The sequence below is a fragment of the Bos taurus genome, chromosome 25 (genome assembly GCF_002263795.3).
Source record: "Bos taurus isolate L1 Dominette 01449 registration number 42190680 breed Hereford chromosome 25, ARS-UCD2.0, whole genome shotgun sequence".
NCBI classification, from domain to species: domain Eukaryota; kingdom Metazoa; phylum Chordata; class Mammalia; order Artiodactyla; family Bovidae; genus Bos; species Bos taurus.
Window position 1 is genome coordinate 10,348,934 of NC_037352.1, and position 23,873 is coordinate 10,372,806.

A 23,873-nucleotide genomic window follows, 5' to 3' on the forward strand; every position below is an offset into this window, starting at 1 on the left:
ATATACACACGCATGCACGCACGCACATGCACACACACACTGGAGGAGGAAATGGCAACCCACTCCAGTATTCTTGCCTGGAAAATCCTGTGGACAGAGGAGCCTAGTAGACTAGTTACAAAGAATCAGACATGACTGAGTGACTGAACACGCACGCATATACATATACACACACAATATAATATTATTCCACCATATGTTAAGTGAAATAAGCCAGACAAAAACCAATACCATATGGTTATCACTTACGTATGGAAAAGAAAGGAAGTGGGAAAGAGACCGAGAAACAAAGGGAAGGAAAGCAAGCCAATTTCACAGAAACAGAAAATAGAACAGTGGTTGCCAGGGACTGTGGGGGAGGAAGAAACAAGGAGATAAAAAGGTCAAAGGGTACAAGCTTTCAGTTACAAGAATAAGTTCTGAGGGTCTAATGTACAGCGTGCTGACTATAGTTAGCAACTCGTTACTGTATACTTGAAAGTTGCAGAGTAGGTATTAAACATTCTCACCCTGTGTACGTGGGTGCATACATACACACACACACATACACACACACACACACACACACACACACACACACAGAGTTAACCATGTGAGGTGATGAACATGTTCATTATCTTGATCTGGGTAATCATTCCACAATGCGTATGCATTAATATTAGAAGTTTCACACTGTGCACTTTAAATTATACAATTATATTTGCCAATTATTCCTCAATAAAGGTGAGGGAGAAATGGGAGAGGTGATGACACCAGAGGAGCAGGCATGTGAAGACAGAGGCAGGGATTAGGGTGATGCAGCTACAAGCCTCGGATTGCTGAGGATTGCTGGCAACCACCAGAAGCCAGGAGAGAAGCATGGAACGCGTCCTTCCCTAGAGCCTTCAAAGGGGACGTGGCTCTGCCAGCACCTTGATCTAGATCTCCTAGCTTCCAGAGCTGTGAGAGAATAAATTTCTACTGTATTATGCCATGCAGTTTGTGAGAATTTCTTCCAGCAGCCCTGGGAAGCTAATACATCCTTTCAATAAAGTTAGTAAGAAGCAGCTAACATTAAAAAAAACAGAAAAGGAGAAGGGGAGCGGCAGAGGATGAGATGGTTAGATAGCATCGCTGACTCAATGGACGTGAATCTGAGCAAACTCCAGGAGATAGGAGCCTGGCACGCTACAGTCCATGGGGGTCCCAAAGAGTCAGAGGTGACTTAGCAACCAAACAACAACAACATCAAAATAGACTTGGAGGATAAAACCACACAAGAGAGAAACCAGGGAGCAAGGAAGACAGGCCCCAGGGCAATGGGGATGACAAGGGGGACGGGAGGGGAAACCTCCAGGCTGGACATGGGCCATTGTTAGGGTCCTAGCTTTTGATTAATGGGCTACATGATGTGAATCACGTGATTAAAATAGCTGTGGAAATGTTTAAGAAAATCAGGTCATGCAAGGACCAAAGAGAATACACCATGATCTGGGTTATGATTGGTCCACCATTCTCTGCACCTGAAGTTTGCTAATAAAATTACTTAAAATCAACAATAACAAAAAATTACTTAAAAGGAATTCCTGCACCACTGCCTTCTTCCACGTCTGTGACAGAGTGCCCCTCTCCCCTGCCCCTTCCCAGTCCCCACGCTTCTCCCGTTACTGTCTTTCCCTTCTTCCCCAGCGCATACACGGTCTGACAAACCCTGCAGAGTACTCATTTCTGCGTTTATCATCTGTCTTCCCTCGGAGATGCTGTGAACGCCGTGAGGGCTGAGGTTCCCATCTGATTCACGCCTGGAGGGAGCTCCCCAGGAGGGAGCACAGTGCTTGGCACAGAGGAGGTGCTACATAAAGATTGGCTAAATCAATGAAAAAACTGAGTAAATAAACGAAGGGTTTGGTGAATGGGCAGTTAAGGGGCTCCGGTGCTCAGATGCATGTGTGTGTTTAGGGGTGGAGGGTGGGTACCACACGTGGAAATACAGGACAGGCTTCAGGCAGGGAGCAACCTGCAGGCAGTCGTGCCCTCCCTACTCCCCAAGACTGCCCCTCATCACGCTGATAACAGACGCCAGAAATGAAGACCAGAACCAACCCAGGTTCCTCTCAGCTCATGACAACCCAGCTGGACGCAGGAGCCCATGAGATGCCTCTGCCCCAGCTGGGGGCTTTGTCTGGCACTGAAATAAGAGCACCGGGCTCCGAGCCGCCGTGGGGTTCGCCTCTGGCGCGTGCTCCACTTCAGCCTTCCACCTGCCCCCATCTTCACCACTGCTAGCCTCCTAACCATCTCTAGTTATTTCTATTACACTTTGCTTTAAATTTGCCCACTTCTTTTTTTTTTTTTTTTTTTTCTCCCTGAAGAGACTGATTTAAAAAGGAATGGAGGGGGCTGGGGAAGGAACTCGCTGGTGGTTGAGTGGTTGCATGTCCACCTGCCAATGCAGGGGACGTGGGTTCGGTCCCTGGTCTGGGAAGATCCCACACACCACGGGGCAGCTGGGCCCGTGCAACGCTACTACTGAAGCCTGCGTGCCCTAGGGCTTGTGCTCCGCAGCAGGGGAGGCTGTCATGGTGACAGGCCCGTGCTCCACAATTAGACAGTGCCCCTCGCTCCGTGCTACAACTGGAGGGAGCCCATATACCTCAGCGAAGACCCAGCACAGCCAAAGAGAAAAATAAAGAGCAAATTTTAAAAAATAGTTTAAAAAAGAGAAAGGAATGGGGGAAATTCCCTGGTGGGTCCAGTGGATAGGACGTGGCGCTTTCACTGTTATGGTGTGGGTTTTAGTCCCTGGCTGGAAACCTAAGATCCCACCAGCTTCGCAGCAGAGCCAACATAAATAAATACATAAAAAGGAATGGGTATGTCACTATCATAAACGGAAAAGCAATATCTGGGCCAAAAATAGACAGTAACATAAACTGCAGAAAACAACACGTTGTTCAATTTGAGATGGGAGTGTGGATTGCCCAAGACTGTCAGCCTGAGGTTATAAGGTTATAAGGGGGCCGAGCTAGCGCTAGAGAGAGGCCAGAGAGATGTTATACCCACCGACCAGCAAAGGCTGATTTCACTCCTTGACCCAGATTGCTGGGTGACTCAGAGTTAGGTAACACCCTGTCTGTGTCCCACCTAACCTCACCCTGCAGAACTCACCTCTCACCCTTTGCGGAACTGCCCTCTGGCCCAGCAGTTCTCTTCATGTTTAGGCCTGGAACCCTAAGAGTAGTGGCCTGGGCAGGAGGCCCCACTGGAGTCTCCCCAGAGGCTGGCTGAGGCCTCTCTATTCCCTGGCAAGCCCCTCCCTTGTCCCAGCCCCTCCTGTGCCCCAAGGGAAGTGGGCACAGGACCAGGCTGGCACAGGGCAGGCCCAGCTGGGCCCCAGCAAGCCCCAGGGAGCCAAGGCGAGCTCAGCCCTCGCCCTTAATTATCTTCCTGGCTAATGAGCATCTAAAAACCTCCCTGTCATCGTCAGGAGGACCCCTGGGATGCTGGGGGCAGGGCGGTTCTATGGACCAGATGTCACCAATGGAGCGAGGTATTAGCACCCACCCCTTCCCGGAGAGAGGAAATGGGCTTGGGGAGGGGAGCTATACTTCCTGTCTCTTTGTAGGGGAGAAAGCTAGGGTTGGGGCAGACAGTTAGGGTGGACTTGGCAGTCTACTGGGAGGGCTCGAATCAAGGCTTGGTGCGCACCACCTGTGACCTTTAGCAAATGCACTAGCCCCTTGCGGCTCAAAGCGTGGTACCCAAACCATCACTACCACCCGGGGGCTTGTGAGAAATGCAGAACCTTGGGCCCCAAACTACTGAGTCAGAATCTACAACTTAACAAGACCCCCCAGATAATTTCTGTGCATATGTGTTGCTCTGTGCCTCAGTTGTCCCATCTGTAAAATGGGGACTAAAATGGGTTCATGTATATGTAGTAGTGCTTAGAACACAGTTTGCTGCTCTTATTATTTATTCGTTGTTATTATTGTTGAAGCAACTCACTCAGGGCAAGACAGATAGCTGGGCTATTCCCAGCCCCCCACCTTTCAGCACCCCAGAGGTGGGTGGTCCCTGTGAAGACCAAGAGCCTGAGGCTCACAGAAATGCAGTGATTTGCCCAAGACCCAAATGAGGAAGCCCAGGTTCACTCCTACACCGATCCAACCCCACTACTAATGTTAAGAGTGAATGGAGGACTTCCCTGGCAGTTCAGTGGTTAAGACTCCATGCTTCCAATGCAAGGGGCACAAGTTCCATCCCTGGTCAGGGAACTAAGACCCTACATGCTATGTGGCATGGCCAAAAAAACAAGTATTTAAAAAAAAAAAAGAGTGAATGGAATTGTTTCCTCTGTACTTAACCCTTGTGGTGCTCACAAATGCCCCGTCAACTCCTTCACAATTGCCTTTGCTGTCACCTCCATTTTTCAGGCAATGAAAGTGAGGGTCAGAGAGGTCAGGCTGCTTTTCTAAAGCTACCCAGCAGGAAAGGCTGCACTGTACCCAGAGAGTTTGATGCTCATCATCCATGCTATGCTATATCCCCCCATCACTATTTTTTCCTCCCAGAATTTTTTCCCCCAAAGTGTCCCTGAGTCCCTTGTCAACGTTTTGCCAACCCTGGCTCTGGGGTTCTGGGCCTGCCCCTCCCACCTGCTCACCACTAATGAGGTCTTTGGCCACTTGAGGCTGGGACCACAGAGGCCGCTGAAACTGACTCTGTGGGAAAAACTTGCTTCCTTTCACCCGGGGCTCCCAGGTGTGGCTGACTGGGCAGGAGCCTTTGAGGGTGGTGCTAAGCCAACTCAGGAGTAGGAGCTGTGTTGAGCTATCTGGCTCTGGCCTCTGGGGAGCTGGCCTGGAGCTGAATGCCCCTCTGCCTCTTTGTCCACTCTCACTTAACCTCCAGCTCACCTCCGGGGCCTAGCCTCTTGGCTAGGGTGCAATGGGGTCAGACCTGGAGGTCTGCCGTCTGCCCATTCATTCCTTCCTTCAGACAAGCAAATATCATATACTCTTGTAAATGTACAATTTTGCAATGCACAGGCTAGAACATAACCTACAACAGCACTGGGTGGAAATCAGGGAGGGCCCTCTGAAAGATGGAGTGGAAGAACGTTTCAGCTGAAGGAAACAGCACAGGCAAAGGCCCAGACGTGGGAAACAGCATGGTGCATTTGAAGCAGGAAGACACCAACCCAGAGTGGATGGAGCAGGAAGAGCGTGGTGACTATGGCCTTGAGGGTGGGGCCCTCCATCTTCTCCCAGAGGGCTCTGCTTTTTTTTTGTCTGTGCTGGGTCATTGTTGCTGCCCAAGGGTTTTCTCTAGTTGCAAGGAGTGGGGGTGATGCTCTAGTTGTGCTTGGGCTTCTCAATGCAGTGGCTTCTCTTGTTGTGGAACATGGGCTCGAGGGTGCACAGGCTCAGCAATTGCAACCCATGGGCTCAGTACTTGTGGTGAGGGGGCTTAATTGCCCCACAGCATGCAGAATCTTCTGGGACCAGGAGGCAGGTGAATTCTTAACCTGTGGACCACCAGGGAAGTTCCAAGGACTCTGCTTGAGACTGGAAAAGACATTTCCAGACAAGATGACCAGTTCTCAGGATGAGGTGCTCCACCTGCCCCCTCCTACCTTGCAAGCCAGAGGCAATGGTCCAGGGAACTTGGGCCACAGAGGCCTTGAAGGACCCACTCTTGCCCCTCTTACAGCCAGCTGGCCACAAGGGGAAGGGGTGTCCTCGTCCTTGACGACCTTCCTGGGTGGACAAGTGGACTGCCTGGCAGTCATTCCCAGGGCAAACAGGCCTGGCCTCCAATCCTGTCTTTATTATATGTGGGCTGTGGTACTTCAGTTCTCTGGAACATCAACTGCAAAATGAGCAGCTCTTCCTTTCCCAGTTGTCTCCATGAAGTGTGTTGAGAGGAGAGCACAGGGCCTAGCGCTGGGTGAGGCCTAATCGCGGGGGCTATTATGTTCAATAACCATGATTAAAAGAGGCCAAAAAGGCTGCAAATCCTGTTTCAGCCCGCAGCAGAATGAGAGCTCTGCTGAGGTCAGGGTCCTTGCTTGTGCTGTTCGTGGTTATTCCGGCCACCACTGGTACACCCAGCGTACATGGTTGGCGTTCCACAAACGTCGAAAGAATGGATGGATGATGCAGTAATGAACTAATTAATAAACAACTGAATGACCAGCTCCCGCCCCGAGGGAGGACATGTAACTCAGGGGTCCTGCCTGTCTTTTGTCCTGCCGGGGCAGCTTGCCACACTCTTACCTGCTCTGCACCTCAGTTCTCGCTTGTTTGCTGGCGGGAGTAAGGGAAGCCTCTGGGGGCTGGAGGCGGGGGTTCCGGGCACCGGGGCCCCGCACCCACCCGCGCCCAATCGCCGTGCGCCGAGGCCGATCCCGCCCCCCGCCCCCAGTCCTGCCAGCTGCGATCAGCCCCCGCCCCGCCTGTGCGGCCCGCCTCGCGCGCACGTGACTCCGCCCCGGCCCGCCCCGCCCAGTCGTCCAAGCGCGGGCTCCCATTGGCTACTCAGGGAGGACCCCGCCCCCCCTTTCGGGGGCGGAGCCGGAGACGCCCCGCCCGCCGCAGAGCGGGGCTCCTGCGTCCGGACGGTGCGCGGCGGCCGGACCGGGCTGGCGGGCGGGCGGAGCCGGGCCCCCGGGGCTGCTGCGGGGCGATCGGGCCGGGCTGCGGACGGCGCCATGGTGAGCGGAGCCAGGAAGGGCCGGGGAGGGGGCGGGTGCCGGGTGCTCGGGCCCGGCGGGGCCCTGCAGAAGGGGAAGGGGCGGCCCCGCCTGGGGTTGGGGCGAGCGCTGGGAGGCTCGGTCGCGGGCTGGGGGGTCGCTGCGGCGGGGGAGGGGCAACCTGGGCTGGGGGCGCGGCTTCGGGGGGAGGGTCTGTTCCGGGGGGCCGCGCCCGCGGGCGGGGGTTCTTTGTCCGCTGCGCTGCGTAGAGATCGGGACAAAGGAGGCGGCGGGGGGCGGCGGCGGCGGCTTTGCAGGGAGCGAGTGTACCCCCCAACGCAGTGCGTGCCCCTCACCGCGGCCCGCAGTTGGGCGCCCCAGGCTGGCCGCGGGGCTCCTCGGGACACTTAGAGATTTTCAAAAATTAACAGGAGGCGGGGATCCTGGCAGCCTTCGGGGTGGTCAGGAGGAATCCGGGGGGTAGGAGAGGGGGTCCTGGCGACGTCTGGCGCCCACTTCGTAGGTGGGGAAACTGAGGACGGGCTGCGACGTTTGGTGCCCGGTTCCGTCGGCGGTGACTGCGCGGCGTGGGCATGACTGGGTCTCGTGGTCCCGCGTCCCCCAAGCTCCCTCCCCCAGTCAAGCCGACTGGAATTGCTTCTCCAGCTGTCGTTCCCCTCCAGCTGTCCCCCCACCCCGGGCCGCGTCCCTTCCTCTCTCCAGCCTTTTCTTAGCTCTTTGGTAGAGGTGGGGAGACGACGGAGTCGCCTGGCAGGGTTAAATGAGAGGGTGCGTGGAGCGCGCCTGGCATCGCCTGGCATCGCGCCTGCACGTCGCCGGCGCTTGGCACGCGGGAACTGACCAGGCGCTTGTCATCCCCGTGTCCCCAGCATAGAGCCCTCAGCTCCAGTCACCCAGACTGCTCTGATGGGGGCGGACTGGGCTTAACCTGTCCCCCTTGACCTCTCAGGCATGGGAGCGGGGGAGGTGGGGTCAAAAAATATGCCATTTGAGTGTCAGAGTTGAAATCCCAGATTCTGGCTCCAGGGCTGCCTGGGTTTGAATCCCTGCACAGTTACTTTCAAGCTGTGTGACCTTGGGCAATTGACTTAACTTCTCTGAGCCACAGACTCTTGAGGTTGAGAGGTGATGATCTTTGTGAAGTGTTTAGCCCAGCGTCAGGCACAGAGTAATCACTGCCAACTTCTGTCAGGCATCTACTGTTATTACCAAAGTTGTCTGGCAAGTGGGCCTACCCCGGGGCAGCCTGTGAGAATGACCAGTGGCTGATTCACAGGGCACGGGCATAGGAGACTGAGACTGACCTTGGGGCAGTCCCTGGGACTCTGCCTGCACCAGCTTCCTCTTCTGCATAGGGGAACCTAGAGGGTTCTGGTGCGAATTTCCTCTTCTGGAGAACCGTGGTGTAATGGGTGGGTGGCGGAAGGTGAGGGTGACACTGGACGCAGAGCCAGGCACAGCGCAGTTAATCTCTCATCTGCATCGCCACTGTCCTCGCCCTGGCTCGTCAAGGGCAGTGGCCTGTGTGATGCTCCCTTGGGTCCGAACCCCGGCTCAGGCCTGGCACAGAGCAGATATTCCACTTGCCCCTTTGACGTGCCCCATCCTCCCCAACTGTCCTGTGTTCCTCATCAGAAACTGGGCAGGAAATGTTTCCAGTTTGTGAACTGGGGTCCCCCGAAGAGACAGAGCAGGGTTTGTTGGGACACCTGACGGATGGCTCTGTCGGGGGAAGGGGCATGGCTTAACTGTGCGGAGGTGGTTGGTCCCCTGTAAGCAGGACAGTCCCAGAAGGTAGCGGCTGCAGGGCGGAGGTAGCTAACTGGGGTCTAGCTGGGCTGGGTAGCACTTGTGATGTGCCCAGTTAAGCGAGAAGGTGGCAGCATGTCCCCTGAGGAAAGTGCTGTTTGTGGCACTGGGGCTGGACCAGGTTTTGTGCCCTTCTGGGAGCAGGTCCTTTGGAGAGGGGGGTGCTGTGAGGGGCCGCCCTGAGGTCTCCCTGTCCTCCCTGTGACACCCAGGAAGGTGTGGGGCCTGGCGACACACAATCCTGGTGGTTCCAGAGTCCCGTTGTCACGTTTCTGATCACTTCTCAGCCTCCCCACAGCCTGGCTGGTGAGGTCAGGGTCTCGTTCCCATTTTGCAGGCTGAGAAACTGAGGCCGTTAGGGGCAGCTTGCTTGGCTGAGTCATAGTAGCTCATGATATTGAGTGGAGGGATGGGATGGGGTGAAGAAAGGGACTCGAATTGAATCTGTTCTGTTGGAGGCTGAGGCTCTACTAGGCCTGGGTGCAGGGACCTGTGGAGTGGGGTTAAGACTTCATTTTGGGGTCCCCTGAAGAGGCAGGGGTGACACACACAACCTTACATTGAGGAAGACCTAAGCGGTGGGCCTCTGAGGCCAGCAGGACAGTGGGAGATGCCTGGCTTGCTGGTGGCTGAGGCAGGGGCAGTCCTTTAAACCCACTGGTGGCTGGTGGGGGCCAGGGTGGCAAGCTCAGAGAGGTGGCGTCTCAGGCACTGGGCTTGCATCTTGTTTTTCCAGGAGCAGTGAGTGAGGTCCCAGGGAGGTGGAGTGGGAGCACGGAGGGTTGGCACTGTGTGTTTGGGGGTCCAAACGGCCTTGAGCTTCCAGCGCCAGCCTCCCTCCTGACTAAGGGAGCTGGCAAGGAGCTGCTGCGGAGGTTGGGGGAGCATGGCCCGTCGCCCACCCCTAGAGTGCCTTGGCTGTGCGCTGGCTCCCGGGCTGGCCTGCCCCTCTCCGCCTGCACTTGGAAGCCCCTGCCCTTTGTTCTGCTGGGCCCCACTTTTGGGTCCATGTTTCTACCCGGGTTCACTCTTGGATAATCCGCTCAAGCTCCCCCCGCCTTAGTTTTCCCACCTGTGAAACTCAGATGGGAACCCTGAGGATTGCTAGTTGCCAGCTTATTAGGAGGATCAGATGATGGTGTGGGATAAAGTGTTAACCACTTGAATGAGTGTTCTGAAGGGGTCCAGGTTTCCCACGTACCATTCTGGGCATTTACCCAGCCTGCGATCCTCCCTGTCCTGCCCTGTGCCCTTTCCTAGCTCAAGGTGAGGAGGGGTCAACTGACTTGCAGGAGACATCTTAGCTTAGCAGGAGGGAAGCCCGGAAGAGATGGAGCCATCGGTAGGGTCCAGCCCAGGCCATGAGGGTTGAGGGGGGGAACTGACCGGCCTCAGGTTGCTCTGGGATCTGTATCTCGGTGACATCTTCCCTTGTCCACAGCCCATGTGGGGACAGCTGCCCCTCCAGGGGCTCAGGTCAGGCCTGCCTGGGACCCACCCCGACGCTCAGGCTGCAGCCTGTCCTTCCTCCTTGGTAGCTTTGAGATTCGGGGGTGTTCAGGGGTGGGAGCTGCCTAGGCCAGCTGCCTAGGACTGCTGCTTCCCCCGAGCTTGGAGTGGTGGGTCAGCAGACAAGTATTGAGCACTTGCTGTGTGCTGGTGACAGGGCTGGGGCTCCAGCAATGGGCAGGATGGATGGCACCCTCCTCCAGGCTCAGAGTCCACTGCGGGAAGGAGTTGGCAGCCAGGGAAGCACCTTTCCTGACCCAAGAGAATGTCAAGTGGCAAAGAGCACCGGGAAACAGGAGGAAGTAAGACAAGACCAGGGCCAGTGGGGGTGGGGGGCGTCTGGAGCCTGGGGAGTCTGGGGAGACCGTCCCCCCCACCACCCCGCAGAGGCATCTTCTGAGAAAGTTCCCTCTGATGGGAAACAGCCAGTCACGGGACGTGCAGGGAAGAACACCACAGGCAGAAGGAACGGAAAGTGCAGAGGCCTTGGGGAGATAGGTCGGAGGCAGTAGGGTGTGAAGAAGCTGGGGAGGCAGGGGAATTCGGATTCTCTGCCGGTACTGGGGAGGGCTCTGAGCAGGAGATGACGCGACCAGATTTTGTAAAAGACGGGTCCTCAGGAAGTACTTGCGGAGGGAATGAAGTAATAAACACACACATTTGGGGGTGGGGGAGGGAACTCCGACCAAGTGTGACTGTGGCCTGGTCACCTGGCTCTGTGCTCCCTCGAGGGAGACACCCAGACCTGGTTCCGCCCCCTCCTCCTGGCCTGGGGTGCCGGGGGCGTGGGGAGGGGCAGCAGACAGGGTTTAGAGGTCACCGCCCCTCTCGGAAGGTCCCTTGGAGATGGGGCTGCCTCTGCCTCCGTTTTTTCATCAGTCCTGGGAGCCCTGGTTCTCCCCCAGGACTCTGGGGGCACTTCCTGGGTTCCCCAGCTGGTTTGGCCCCTGGGGTCCCCATCCCCAGGTTCTTGCTGCCATTGTTTGATTTCTGACTTCCTGTCCCCAAACCCACTCCCTACCCCCTAGTCCCCAAACACACACACTTCCTCTTCCGAATTGATACTGACTTCCCTTCCTGTCCAAGAACCCAGAGTGGGGGCAGGCACCCCAGCAGGCTCTGGACACCCAGGAGGGCAAGTGGAGAGGGCAGGGTGGAGAGGGACTGGCGTGCTCCCAAGTGGGAAGAAAGCATGGGGGTTGGGATGGGTTTACCCGGTGCTGCCAGCAGGCTCTAGTGGGAGTGGGGTTGGGGGAGGGGTCACCTGTCCTACCTGGAGGCCCGAGAAGAGAACGGGCTGAGCAAGGTTGTGGAAGCTGATGGCAGCCCTGATGGTGGCAGGGGAGAAGCCAGGAGGACATGCCCTGGGCGGCACAGAAGTGTGTGGGGCCACCCCTGGAGCAAGTATGCCAGCCTGGTGCTGACACTGAAGCCAGGGTGGCAGACTGAGATGGGTGCCCTGAAGGGAGGAAGGGAGGAAGTGCAAACCGCAGGACCAAGGGGGCTTCCTGCACTGAGGGGTCAGGAAGGCTCCCTGCCTGGGCTGGAACTAACCAGGGCAGAGTTCTCAGCCTCCGCATGATGTTTGGGACCTTTGGGGAGGCATCCGCAGCAGTGTGGGAGGTTTAGCAGCACACCTGGTCTCTATCCAGTTGGTACCAGTAGCAACCCCCCCAACCCCACACCAGTTATAACCAAAAATGTCTCCAGACATTGCCAGATGTCCCCTGGGGGGCACGACTGTCCCCACTTAAGAAGCACTGAGCCAGGGTTAGGGGAGCAGAGCATTTGGGCAGAGGGACCCGGCTGGGCAAAGGCCTGGAGGTAGAAGGAGGTGGGGTCAGCGGGAGATGAGCACGGGCTGGGGCTGCTTCGTATCGATTCTGAAGGTCACTGTAAGGACCTGGGGCCTTTCTGCTGAGTGACGGGGCACTGGCTGCAGTGGTCCAGGTGGGCCGGGGAGCCCGTTGAGAGTGATGACAGCAGCCTGGCCCTGGAGGTGGTAAGAAGGGCACAGACTCCAGGTGTGTCGTCCCCTCCAGCCCCAGACCCCCCTGCCAGTGTGGTGGTGGGAGCAGGGCAGGAGTTTTCTCAAGGCCTGGTCCCTGGACAGACTCAGGGACATTGACTTTGCTGCCCAGAACGTGGTCCTGGGGTGGGGGTGGGGGGAACTCCTTGGTGTGGAGGAGAATCATTGCTAATTAAGGCTGTCATTGCTCAAGGACAGCACTCCATCCTGTTTGGAGGGGACACCTTCCCCTTCCAGCACTGTCTACCTGTACTGATGTCAGTCTTCTCCAAAAACAGCAGCTTCAGACAGCTGAGCACCAGCTCTGCGCCAGCCCGGTGCCCAAGGCGCCCCGGTCTCTCCTGCACTCTCACGACCACCTGGCTGTTACTATTATTTGCTCCATGTGTGGTCAGGCAGGAGACGTTAAAAAGGGCTCGGTCTGGGACCCAGGGGAGCCACCACCTCCAACCTCAGGGGGCTGTCCCTGCCTGCCCCTCCTCTACCCCATACAAACCAGCTGATCTCCACTGGCTGCATGTGGAATCTTCCCAGACCAGGGATCAAACCCCCTCAGCTCCTCACGCTTGCTAGTGGACCCACCTGCCTTCCGAGCCTTAGCAGATGGTGTTCCACTGCCAGGAACGCTTCTCTCCAAGGGCTGACCTTCCCGCATGTCCCAGCATCACCTCCCCGGTGTGTGTCGCCTGCTCCGCCCAGTTTAACCTGGTGGCACCTGGTCCCCTGTGTTCCCAGTGTGACTTTCCTGCATTTGTAGCAACAGGTGTGTGGCATATTGACCTGTCTGTAGTCTGGCTCCTGCACTAGACGCTGAGCCCAGTCAGGGCAGAGGCCAGTCTCTCCCGCTTCTCCTGTGCCCTCCTCAAAGTTCCCCAGCCAGGGCAGCTACAGCTCCTTTGGGAGCAGAGGCTGTCACCCGCTGCACAGTCTCACAGGTGTACCGGAAGGCTCGCTGAGCTGTATACTTCCCCGGTCGGGGCTGATGTCATTTCCCTGCTTTCGAATCCCTCGTCTCTGTCTGTCTCGAAGCACTGGCTCCTTTCATCTGTGAGCACTTACTAAACACCCAGTGGTGCTGGGTTTCTAGAACATCCATTCACCTGGAACAGACGCTCTTTCAGCCTCCACTGCGGTGGGGTCACAGGCCTCGGGTGCTGCCTCTCCTGCCTCTGCCGCACAGGTTCCCTCCCTGAGCGCGGGTGACTGGCTGGCTGGTAGCAGAGGCACTGAAGGTATGAAATGGAAGCAGCTGGGGTGAGCAAAGAACGCTGGTGGCATCGTGAGCCAAAAAAACCAGCAAACGGCAACCGGCCTGTTTTTCACTAGGATGAGGGCGGCCCCGGTCAGGCTTACAAACTGATTAAAAATAGACCCGGTGGAAGACCCAGCGAGAGCGTGTGAGCCGCCAGGGTCCCCAGCAGAGTGTCCCATCGTCTTGCTTTGTCTTTCAGGGCTTTCGGGTCCAGCCTTGCTGAGCTGTCCCCTCGCGAGACCTTCCTGCGGAGCAAGCCCCTGCCCCTACGAGCGCTGACCATGTCTATCATGGACCACAGCCCCACCACGGGAGTGGTCACGGTCATCGTCATCCTCATCGCCATCGCCGCCCTGGGGGCCTTGATCTTGGGCTGCTGGTGCTACCTGCGACTCCAGCGCATCAGCCAGTCGGAGGATGAGGAGAGCATCGTAGGGGATGGTGAGACCAAGGAGCCCTTCCTGCTGGTGCAGTACTCGGCCAAGGGACCGTGTGTGGAGAGGAAGGCCAAGCTGACCCCCAACGGCCCTGAAGTCCACAGCTGAGCTGGGATGCAGAGGCTCCTGGGCCTGTTTGTAGCCAGCCGGGAGAGGCACAGGAGGGGCGAACCCACAGACATGCCTCCGCCTAAGAGGAAGGGTTGACACTTTGCTGGCATGGCCTCGCCAGGCTTCATCATCGCATGCACTGACTCCCGGGGTCCCAGCAGTCCCAATCCGGGGCTCGCTGGCCCTGGGCAACCCCTCAGCGTCCTGGTGGGACTGCCCATTGCAGGCAGTGGGCAGACCTGACCTAGCCGGGGCTCTCGGCCCCACAGCGCTTTTGTTACTTGAATGTTTAGCTGAGCCTGTTTTTGATGGAGCTACTACTACTGTAACGCGTGAACTCACAAGCCTGTGAACTGTAAATAGGCCCCGGAAGCACGTGCTTAAGCCTCTTTTGCTGATTTTTAAAAATATCGCGTGTAGAGCACATGGGATTGTCCGAACTAAGGCTGAGCTGAGTCAAGGCAGTGGGGGAGAGTGGTTTTAGACGTGTAAGGCCCACGTGGCACTTGGCAGGGGCCTCTGATACACGTGCGTCTGTACGTATAGGACGTGACATGTCGGTTTTAAGCCTCCTAGCAGACCCTTCGGGGTGCCTTGGTGGTTTGCTTTGTGAGCGATGAATGGAATCGGGGGCGCCATCCGCCCCCGTGCCCCGCCCCGCTAGCTCCTGGTAGATGAGGTCGTTAAATGGCTGTTCCCTGTTGCCGGTGGAGCGATTGCAAGGAAGCTGCTGCGGCTGCTTGGGAGCCGGTGAAGGACGAAGTCAAGGCACGAGTCCCGAGGCTGTCAGGCGTCCCAGTGGCAGAGCAGTTTCTGGCCCCCGTGGTCTTGAGCATGCTGGGCGCCCCGCCCCCCACCCGGCTTTACTGAGCGCTGGCTTTGCTGGAAAACACCAGAGCTGCCGCCTTCACCCGCATCCGAAACCCAACTGGCCCAGGAAGGGGAGACAATGGCGGCTTTAGTTTGTTGTTGTATTTAATGTTTTCTGCACTGGAGGGGGGCGGGGTTTAGTTTCCCCTCTGTTTCCCCCTCCTGCCCTTTTCACAGATCTGCTTCCTTTCCGCTCAGATTCCCACCCACCTGCTCCATTTCACTGTCCTCAGCCGGCCACCCACAAGGAGGGTCCCCTGACCTTGCTCTGAGAGTGCCCAGTGTCGTTTCTTGGGTCCCTGAGGAAGCAGGAGCCCCGAGCAGCCTGTACTTCAGTAGGCGGGTAGGGGGAGAAGGGGCTTAAGGTTCAGGACTTGGTTTTTGCAAAGATGAGGAGCTGGATGGCCACGGACACCCCACCACCACCCCTTGCCCCTCCACAGGGTCCCTTGTGTAGACTTCAGTGAACTCGGGTTTTTAATCACACCACTGTAAACAGTCCTAAACGATGATTAGATGGTGATTTGTGTGCGCATCCTTGGGAATAAACTGGAGGCCAGCCCTGGCAGAGCTTCGGAGCGCTGGCCCCCAGCACTTGAGCCTCCTGCCGCAGGAGAGGTGGCGAGCGCCTGGCTAACCCCAGGCTGCTGCCACCCTGTCAGAGCTCCCCCCCAGAGTTCTGGCCTCCTGGGCACGCTGAAGGCGGCTCCTCTGGCCTCATCCAGATTTCCCCTAAAAAAGTGTGTTGAACTAATCCAACTTTCTAGAACCCCTAGGAGGGAGCTTAGGGAACACCTTTCTTAGCAGTGTACCCCTCAATTAAGGGTCCAACCTTAAATGATGGCTAGGGGGGAGGGGAGGGGTAGCTAGTTAAAAGACAATTTGAGCTGAAAGCAGGGTTGAGACAGCATAGGATGCTACTGAGGGATCCTTAGAAGGTGGCCGGGCTTTAGAGCAGGGGAGAGGCTGCCTTTGGTCCCTACCCGGGGATGGCTAAGTGTGAGACGAGACCAGCAGAGGCCGGACACAGTGTGGGCTGCAGGCGGGTGTCAGGTTCTAAAGGGGTTAACTGGAAGGTCAAGGAGGTGTGCTTTCTAACGGAGGACATAAAACTGGGGCAGGTGTGGGGGTGTCTGATCCATTCCCCTCACATTTCAGAGCTTCGGGCTTTCTACCTCTACTTTCTGCAGCCGGTGGTCAGCAGCTGAGACTGTCTGTCCTTCCCCCAAGTAACCGAAGCACATGTATTTTCAAATCTCTGAACCTGACCCTGAAAACGACCACCGCTTGACTGTCAGGCTTGCCCCGAGCTTCTTACCATGCCCCTGCAGTTTCAGTTTTGAGAACATGAAGCGTCACTTTCTCCTTAGTTTCACTCTTGGGGGGTCCTTATCTGTTGACATCTATGCCTCTGGCACCGGGCACATCAGCATGGTGTCCTTGCCGGTTCAGAGGCACAGTGGGGCTCTAGTGGGGTCTCTGGGGTAAGTGGAAGGGCCCACAGGACTGGTGACCAACCACACAATAGCTCTCATTGTTCTTTGTCAATAGCTACTTTTTTTAGCAGAGACACCAGAGCCACGTACTCCAATGGCTCAGTTAAGTTATGACCTCTCATTGAATTCTTTCTGAATAGCCCAACTGTTGCGTCCAAGTTTCCTGACTTGTCAGTCAGGACGTTAGCCTTTCATCCTGCGTGTCATGGCAGAGGCAACAGGAGGGGGATGGGGAGGGAACTCCGACACTGAGCCACTGAAACAGGGACTAACTTTTCTGACGAATCTTCACATGGACTGTGCTACTGTTTTTTGTCTCAAAGCTACCAAGTTTGTGCAATAAGTGGAGGGGATGTCACCCCTGTTCAATAAAAGCTGAATGACATTCAAGTTGATTTTCTAGACCACTGAGAAAATCTTTATTTACAATAAATTTCAATAAAATTTGCATAAATATATTCCCAATGTACAGTTTTCTCCTTTGATTTCTTCATGTCATTTTCCAAAGTCAGTCTGTCCGATTCTCAGGGCTCCCTTCAGAGGCCAGTGTGGAGCTGATGTTGGCAGGCAGGGGCGTGCTGGCGGGCAGCCGGGGGGCACCTGGGGGCTCGGGGTGCTCTGAGCGTGCCTTGCTTGGGGGCACGCGGTCATCCGCCCCGTCCCTGCCCTCCAGCTTCTGCTCCATGGTAGCCACCAGGATCTTGAGCCACGTGTTCTCAGTGAGGAGGGTTTCCGAGGCGTCAGCCAGCTCCTGGAGCTTGCGGGCCACCTCATCAAGCTCCCGGGTCTTATGCTCGTAGAGGGCCTGCAGCTGCTCGCTGTGCAGCCGCAGCAGGTCATGCTGCCGCTCCAGCGTGTGCTGCTGCCGGAGCAGCCGGTGCTCGTCCCTGCGTGCGCTGGCGAGCCGGGCCTCCACCTGGACCTGCGCCCGCTGCAGGGTGCCAATCTCTGCCCGCAGCTTCCGGATCTCTCTCTCCAGGTGGGCGATGTGCCCCTGCTGCAGGACCGCCTCGTTCTGAAGACACTCTGCGGTGGGAGGGCCAGCCAGGTTCCGGGGGTCGGAAGCTGGGTCTGAGTGATGCAGGATGAACCGCAGCAGGTTGGGAAGGGTGATGGGAAGGTCTTCAGGGTATTTCACACTTAGGTCCTTTCTGGAGAGAAAGGGGGAAGGAGTCAAAGATCAGAGAGCCAGGCCTATGTTCTTAGTCCAAAACCAGGCTGCCAGCGAAGGTCAAGCTGCTGTTTCCTACCAAAAGGAAGTCCGCTCGGGAAATGTCATCCGGAAAAATGTTCCACACACATGAGGGTGTCCCTGTGCTGGTTCTGTAATTACAGTGGTTTATCTCAAAGACGTGTCTGCTCCTGAGGACAAAGGGCTCGGACTCTGTTCACAACCTTCCAGGAAAGATAAGAGCTCCCAGGCCGAAAGCCAGTGGTGTGTCAGGAAGAGTGTCCTGGGGCCAGATCGCCACCACATCATTCCTGTGGCCATCAGCAATGCTTGGTGAGATGCGGAAAACCTCCAACACTCAGCCTGGCTCTTCAGCAAGCATTTATTACACATTATCTGAGCAAGAGTTCTCAACTAGAGTGACTGTATCCCCAACCCTTTGGACAGTGGGCAACACCCGGAGATACATTTTATTGTCAAGATGGGGAAGGTGTTACTGGAGCCCCACCCTTGACAGACAGATTGAGGGGCTCTGAAGAATGAAGGCTGCCCAGCCCGAAGAAAAGACAAAAGGTGTTCTATCAAAGGGTAGCCCTTTCCCTATGAAAGAAAGATCACAGGGAAATTAAAACCAGATATGCCCCATTTTATATGTTTATGGAAAATTTCAGGTAAATGGAATAATTTTTTTTTAAACTTTGGGGGTAAGCACATAACCATGTCTTCCTTTAAAGCATAGTTTCCTTAACATGTAAGGTTTCTCCACTGGGGCCTCCCAGCCATTCAATCGACAACTGAGAACACCCTGGCCCCTGTGAAGAGCGGGCAAGGACGGGCAAGCAGAGATTGGATCTGCCCCCAAGTTCTGCAGCACAACCTGATCTTCCAGGACACAGCAAATGTGAACCGTCCCCAGCAAAAAGCTTAGTGTGTGTATCTGGGGACACAGGACAGAAAATGACACTGGTAAGCATGCTGTTTTTCAGTATCTGGAGCAATCTCCATGAACCTACCTGAAGGGTGTGCTAAAATACTTTCAAACTCCTTTAGCAGCAAGGACACAGAGCGTCAACAAGCTGCTTCCCAAATGGTAATCGTTTTGCAGGAGTGGTGGTAAAGGTCCCACTGTTTATCTGACTCTTCTGGAAGTTCACCAAGAGCACATGTATGCACCTCTATCTAGCACGCAATAAAAGGCCAAATGCAAATTGGCCAATGGACTATAATAGAGAAGGAGGGTAGGCTGCTCCTCTAAAGAAGCGAGGTCCTTCCCCAGGGGCCACGCTAGAAGGAACCCCCTCCTACTTCCAATGTGCTGGCCCAGCACCGGGCCAGAGTACCTGCCTTGTGAAAGGTCACACAGAAGACGTGGTGGAACAAGAGTGGCTCTGAGATGCCCCTGAGTGGGAAGGTAGCCCTGCAGGAGGAGGCGGCGGCCCAGGCACTGTGGCAGAGGACAAGCTCTCTCCTACAGTTTCACTTTCATGATTATTAAATCCAACGTGCTCACTGAGGGCAATTTGCAAAGGGTGTAAAAAGCACACGAGGCATTCACCAGACCACTTGTAAGCCTCACTCCTGCAAAACCATCACCATCAACCCCTTGATACCTTTCCTTCTGCACATATTTTAACCCAGTGCATGTGTAAATTTATATTTTACCAAAACGCATATGCACTTTTACATTCTCTTCACGGAAGATAAGCATGTGACTGTGAGGAAGGTCTTACCGCATGTTGTCAGCCTTTTCATGTCCTCTTTTGCAAGCTGTCAGCTCTCTCTGCCCATCTACCTTCTGAGTAAACTGAATACTCACCTTGGACCAGCTAGTGAGGAGCTTATTCACTTCTGATTACCATTTCTTTTTAGGAAATAAGAAAAAAATTCTGTTCCTGGGCTGCCCTGGTGGCTCAGTGGTAAAGAACATGCCTGCCAATGCAGGGCACACGGGTTCGATCCCTGATCCAGGAAGATCCCACACGCCGTGGAGCAGCCGGGCCAGAGCACCACAACTACTGAGCCTGTGCTCTAGAGCCAGGGAGTGCCAACTACCAAGCCCACATGCCCTAGAGGCCCAGGCTCTGCCACAGAAGAAGCCACCGCAACGAGAAGCCGGCACACTTCAACTAGAGAGTAGCCCCTGCTCGCCACAACTAGAGAACACCCTCATGCCTCAGAGAAGACCCAGCACAGCCAAAAATAAATAAATATTTTATAAAAAAGAAAGTTTCCATTCCAGGGCAGTAAGACTTTGGTTCTCAAGCTCTCTGTTAAACTAGAACTGGACAGTCTTCTCTATTTAGTATTTACTTCCTTGACTTTTCAATTCAGGGAAACAAGAAAGGGCTGCAGCACCCTTCCTGCAGGGCATGAGCGACTCCCTTGGGTGGCCTCAGAGTGAAAAGTGCCCAACCCAAACACGAAACCATCTAGCTGCTGGGAACGCCTTCCTGCAAAGGCATGTGATGGGGGTTATGACTTCACCGCTTTTTCAAACTAGGCTTGAAATTTGAAAAATGAGGCGTTAAACTTCACCTCTGTCCGACAAAAGGTGAAATTGCTTGTGTCACTGTCCATGCTTCCTGGACTGTGTGGCACTTGAGATGCTTCTTAGAAAGAAAAAGGCTCATCACCGCTCAGCGGTGGAATGGGGTGAGTCACGCTCTGTTTTTAGTGCATGATCTGAAAAGACCCTACTACCACAGGAAGTGTACCAGCAAAAATTCTTTGAGATAGAGAGGAAAAACCAAGGAAATGAATCAATACACGTGAAGGAAGCACTCTCCTTAGAGAAACACACGAAGCACGACAGTGGCTGCAATAAATAGTAAAAGCGAGCGCTGGAGAATAAAACACGTGAGGTAGACAGCATTACTAAACTCATCCTGCGAGTGCTTTTCCCTGAGAAGATATTGTCAAACCCATGTGACTGAGTCTCTGAGGACCCATCCTTTTAAAAACAAAAAGGAATTTATACAAAGAGAACATTTGGTTTGTCAGGCTTTAAAAGGCCAAGAGCTAATTTCCTTTCTACCAAAACATCCGGATCCACGTTCGCTGACTGCCAGGTTGGCGTTCTTTTGCTAACCTAACGACCATCCTGTGCCTGGGCTCTCAGGGAGGGTGCCCTGATGGCTGGCCTTGGAGTGCCCTTAGATGAATGTGGAGAGATCAAGGTGACAGCCCTTGAAGTGACATTCACGGGAAGAAGGCTCTGTGAGCCCTAGAGTGGGGGTGCAGCGGGTAGGAGAGCCTCTTTCCTCCCTGCACCAGGGAGCCGAGGAAGCCATCCGCAGGGCTCAATGAGAAATGAATGACTCACGTGGAAGCAAGCAAGCCAGGCCTGCGTCCCCGAGAGCCCAGCCATGAGCTACTATTTTGCCCACTTGAACCTGGGGCTCTTTGCTGTCAATCTCAGCACACACTGTGTGCTCATAAGGCCAAGAAGGGGAACGAGTTCCAGTGGCCATATTCATGCTTGTGTAAAGCACACTCCGGGAGGGGCACATTTATTAAAACCACTACACCTGACACCCTGACACCAAAGCCCTTTTCCCCTTGGTCCCTAGTGGTACGTTTCAAACAATGCATTTTATTCTCAATATTTTAGTAATATATAATGATTTACGTTTCACTTTTGTGAATTACCTCAAACCCATTTTATTTTCAGCAAAAGAATCCCATCTGCCCAAATACTGGGGGGAAAAAAAAAATCAGCATTACCTGTTACAGGGAAAAAATAAGACAGTAGGAAGACGATCAACCATGAATTCCCAAGGAAGATCATTCTGAGATACATCGATCCTGGTAAAGGGAAAGAACAGAAAATGTAAAAGAGTGGCCCAAGAAACTCCAACCCGGAACCTGAAAGCATCTTCTCAAGTAACTTAAGAACCCGGAGCGCTGTGTGTGCCACACGGACCGGCCCCTGGCAGTGAGCACACCACTGGCAGGCACAGCGCACGCGAGAAACACCGAGGCTTTCAGGACAGGCAACTGCTCACCTGACTCGCGGAGGGAAATGTAGTGGGGTTTTGTTGTTCCTTTGATGTGGACAATTTTTAAGTCTTTTATTGAATTTGTTACAATATTGCTTCTGTTTCATGTTTTGGTTTTTTGGCCAGGAGGCATGTAGGAGCCTAGCTCCCCGACCAAGGATCAAACCTGCACCCCCTGCATTGGAAGGCGAAGTCTAAACCACTGGACCACCAGGGAAGTCCTGAAATGTAATGTCTTGAAAGTAAAAGTGAATTCCAAAAAAGAATAAAAAAGTCTCACTGACACCTGACAGGTAGTCCACCTCACTGACAGGATGTGGGCAAGTACTTCAACCCATGAATCAACCCTGGAATAAGGAAATCACTGCACAAAATACATCGAGCCTCTGAAAATGTAAGAAAGCTGGGAACGAAAGATAATACTCTACATTTTGTAAGTCTAGACAGAGACCAAAAAAGTTGTATTTTCTTACCAGATTTTAGATTAATTTTCTAATACAGGAAATGACATCTGGGCTAAATTACCCAACCTGTGCGCTTGCTTTCTGCTGAACGAGGTGGAGGCACCTCTTCAGCCGGCACTGAGCTGGACCTGGAGGAGGGCCTCCCCACTCGCCCTGGGGACTGCTCAGCTGAAGCAAAAGGAACATCCTACGAGGAGGACGCAGACCGAGGAAGGCCCACTAGGCCAGGTGTCAGTATCCACAAACAGTACATACAAAAGATGGAAATGTTCTGAATCATTAACTTGACAGAAGTTTTCAGAATGTATAATTGGGAGCGGGAGAAATCAGCGCCATGCATTTGTCCAGAAGGATGAAATTCGCTTAAAAAAAAAATGACATAACCAAATCATAGCAGTTTTAAATAGCTTCACTAACAAAACAGCACTCCCGCCTCCCCCTGTGAAAGGCTACAGAGAACATCAGTCCTATTTTTTAAGCAAGTGGTTTATAATCAAATGCTTTTACTCCTGATTTTTTACTTCAAGGAAAAACTAAACGGTAAAATCAAAAAATATATTTGTAAACATCCCCTCCGAATTCCATTGGGCTAATCAGGACCTCCTTTCTGCCATTCTCATTCAAGTTCTGGTGTCTATGTCAACATACTGTGAAGAGCAGCAGTCGTATTTCACGTTATATTCTTTTCAAAATTAACTGTATGAGGTGCATTGTTCTAATGAAGAGGTAAAAATCCCATCAAATGCTCAACCATAATTTATGTAACCATTTTTCTCCTGTCAGATATAAATAACACTGCAATGATGAGCACATGCTTCTCTGGGAGTCCCATTTCCTTAATTCCCCAAAGTGAAATTAACTGGGTCAAAAGTATATAACCATTTTTGTGACTTCTTACAAATGGTACTAAAATGTTTTCCAAAAAGCTTATGCCAATTTACTTTCTCTATTAGCTACATCTGACTGTGACAATTTCATTTGATTTTATCAACACAAGATCCTACCAATGGGAATTCCCTGGCTGTCCAGTGGTTAGGGCTGTGCTTTCATTGCCCTGGGGACTGGGTTTGATCCCTGGTCAGGACCTGGAAGCCACATGATGTGGCCAAAACAAAACCAAACAAACAAAGATTCTACCACTCAAGAGCATTCATTAATAAATGTAAATGACATTTTGTTATTGTTTTAATTTACACTTACTAGATTATCATTTCCCTACTTCTTTATTCACTCTCTCCTCTTAGGTGGAAAGTCTGTTTTGTGACCTTTCTCTCACACTGCAGTCCTTCTCAGCTGTTTCTCCCTCCATCCCCCACTTCCTCTGTGGTAAGACACACATAACACAGAATGTGCCATCTTAACCATTTCTAAGTGCACAGTGCTTTCATAACGCTGTGTAACCATTACCAGCATCTGTCTCGGGCTCTTTCATCCTGCAAAACAGGAACTGACCCCACTCGACAACCACTCCGGTCCTCCCCACACCCCTGGGTAACCACCATTCTGCTTTCTACCTCTATGACTCTGACTACTCTAGGGGCCTCGCGCAGGGAAAGCGCACAGCGTTTGTCCTTCTGTGTCTCATTTCACTTAGCATGAACATCCTCAAGGTGCACCCATGTTACAGAACGTCCTTCCTAAAATTTTTAAGGCTGAGTAATATTCCACTATACGTACAAACGACATTTTTCTCTCAGCAGTTTCCTTAAACCACTTTAATTTCTCAGGGTCTGGAGTATGAAGGCCTGATTCTGAATCCTGATCCCTTATTTACAGGTTGCTTGACTCTGGGCAAGCTGCTGATATTTCTATGTCTCAGATTCATCCTCAGTAAAAGGACTGGTGATCACGCCTGTTCCACTGACTGTCCTAAGGATTAAGTCAGATACCGTGTATGTATGAAAGTCTCCCAGCACAGTGCCTCCTCCAGTGTGGCTCTAAGTCATTTGCAGCACACACAGAAGGAAAGACACACGTGCTGGCAAACACAGCTGCTGTCCTTCTGTGAGTCGGTTTTCTGTATTTTCACT

The 23,873-nt window shown here is 53.8% G+C and overlaps 2 protein-coding genes and 1 non-coding gene across 5 annotated transcripts in view; 1 reads left to right on the forward strand and 2 right to left on the reverse strand.

Annotated features, from left to right (window-relative positions):
• Nucleotides 1-6,602: 6,602 nt before the first annotated feature.
• On the forward strand, nt 6,603-14,221 carry SNN (stannin). The gene is made up of 2 exons (NM_001113722.1): nt 6,603-6,697; nt 13,496-14,221. The coding sequence occupies exon 2, from the start codon at nt 13,578-13,580 to the stop codon at nt 13,839-13,841; it is 264 nt and encodes an 87-aa protein (NP_001107194.1). The 5' UTR covers nt 6,603-6,697; nt 13,496-13,577; the 3' UTR covers nt 13,842-14,221.
• A 2,380-nt stretch (nt 14,222-16,601) lies between these two features.
• The window catches only part of TXNDC11 (thioredoxin domain containing 11), a 60,371-nt gene continuing 53,099 nt past the window's right edge, over nt 16,602-23,873 (reverse strand). For 2 of the 3 annotated variants that reach the window (XM_010819082.3, XM_059881285.1), the window contains exons 9-10: nt 21,105-21,185; nt 16,602-17,361 (exon numbers count right to left, since the gene is read on the reverse strand). In XM_010819082.3, coding sequence (XP_010817384.1) covers nt 16,719-17,361; nt 21,105-21,185 — 724 coding nt within the window. In that variant the 3' untranslated portion in view covers nt 16,602-16,718. 3 annotated transcript variants of the gene reach the window in all.
• Nucleotides 23,758-23,817, reverse strand: MIR12042 (microRNA mir-12042). The gene has a single exon (NR_162408.1). It is a non-coding gene; the product is annotated as a microRNA mir-12042 (primary transcript).

What these genes read in the sequence shown, in the direction of transcription:
- SNN (NM_001113722.1), top strand. Translation starts at nt 13,578, where the DNA reads ATGTCTATCATGGACCACAGCCCCACCACGGGAGTGGTCACGGTCATC.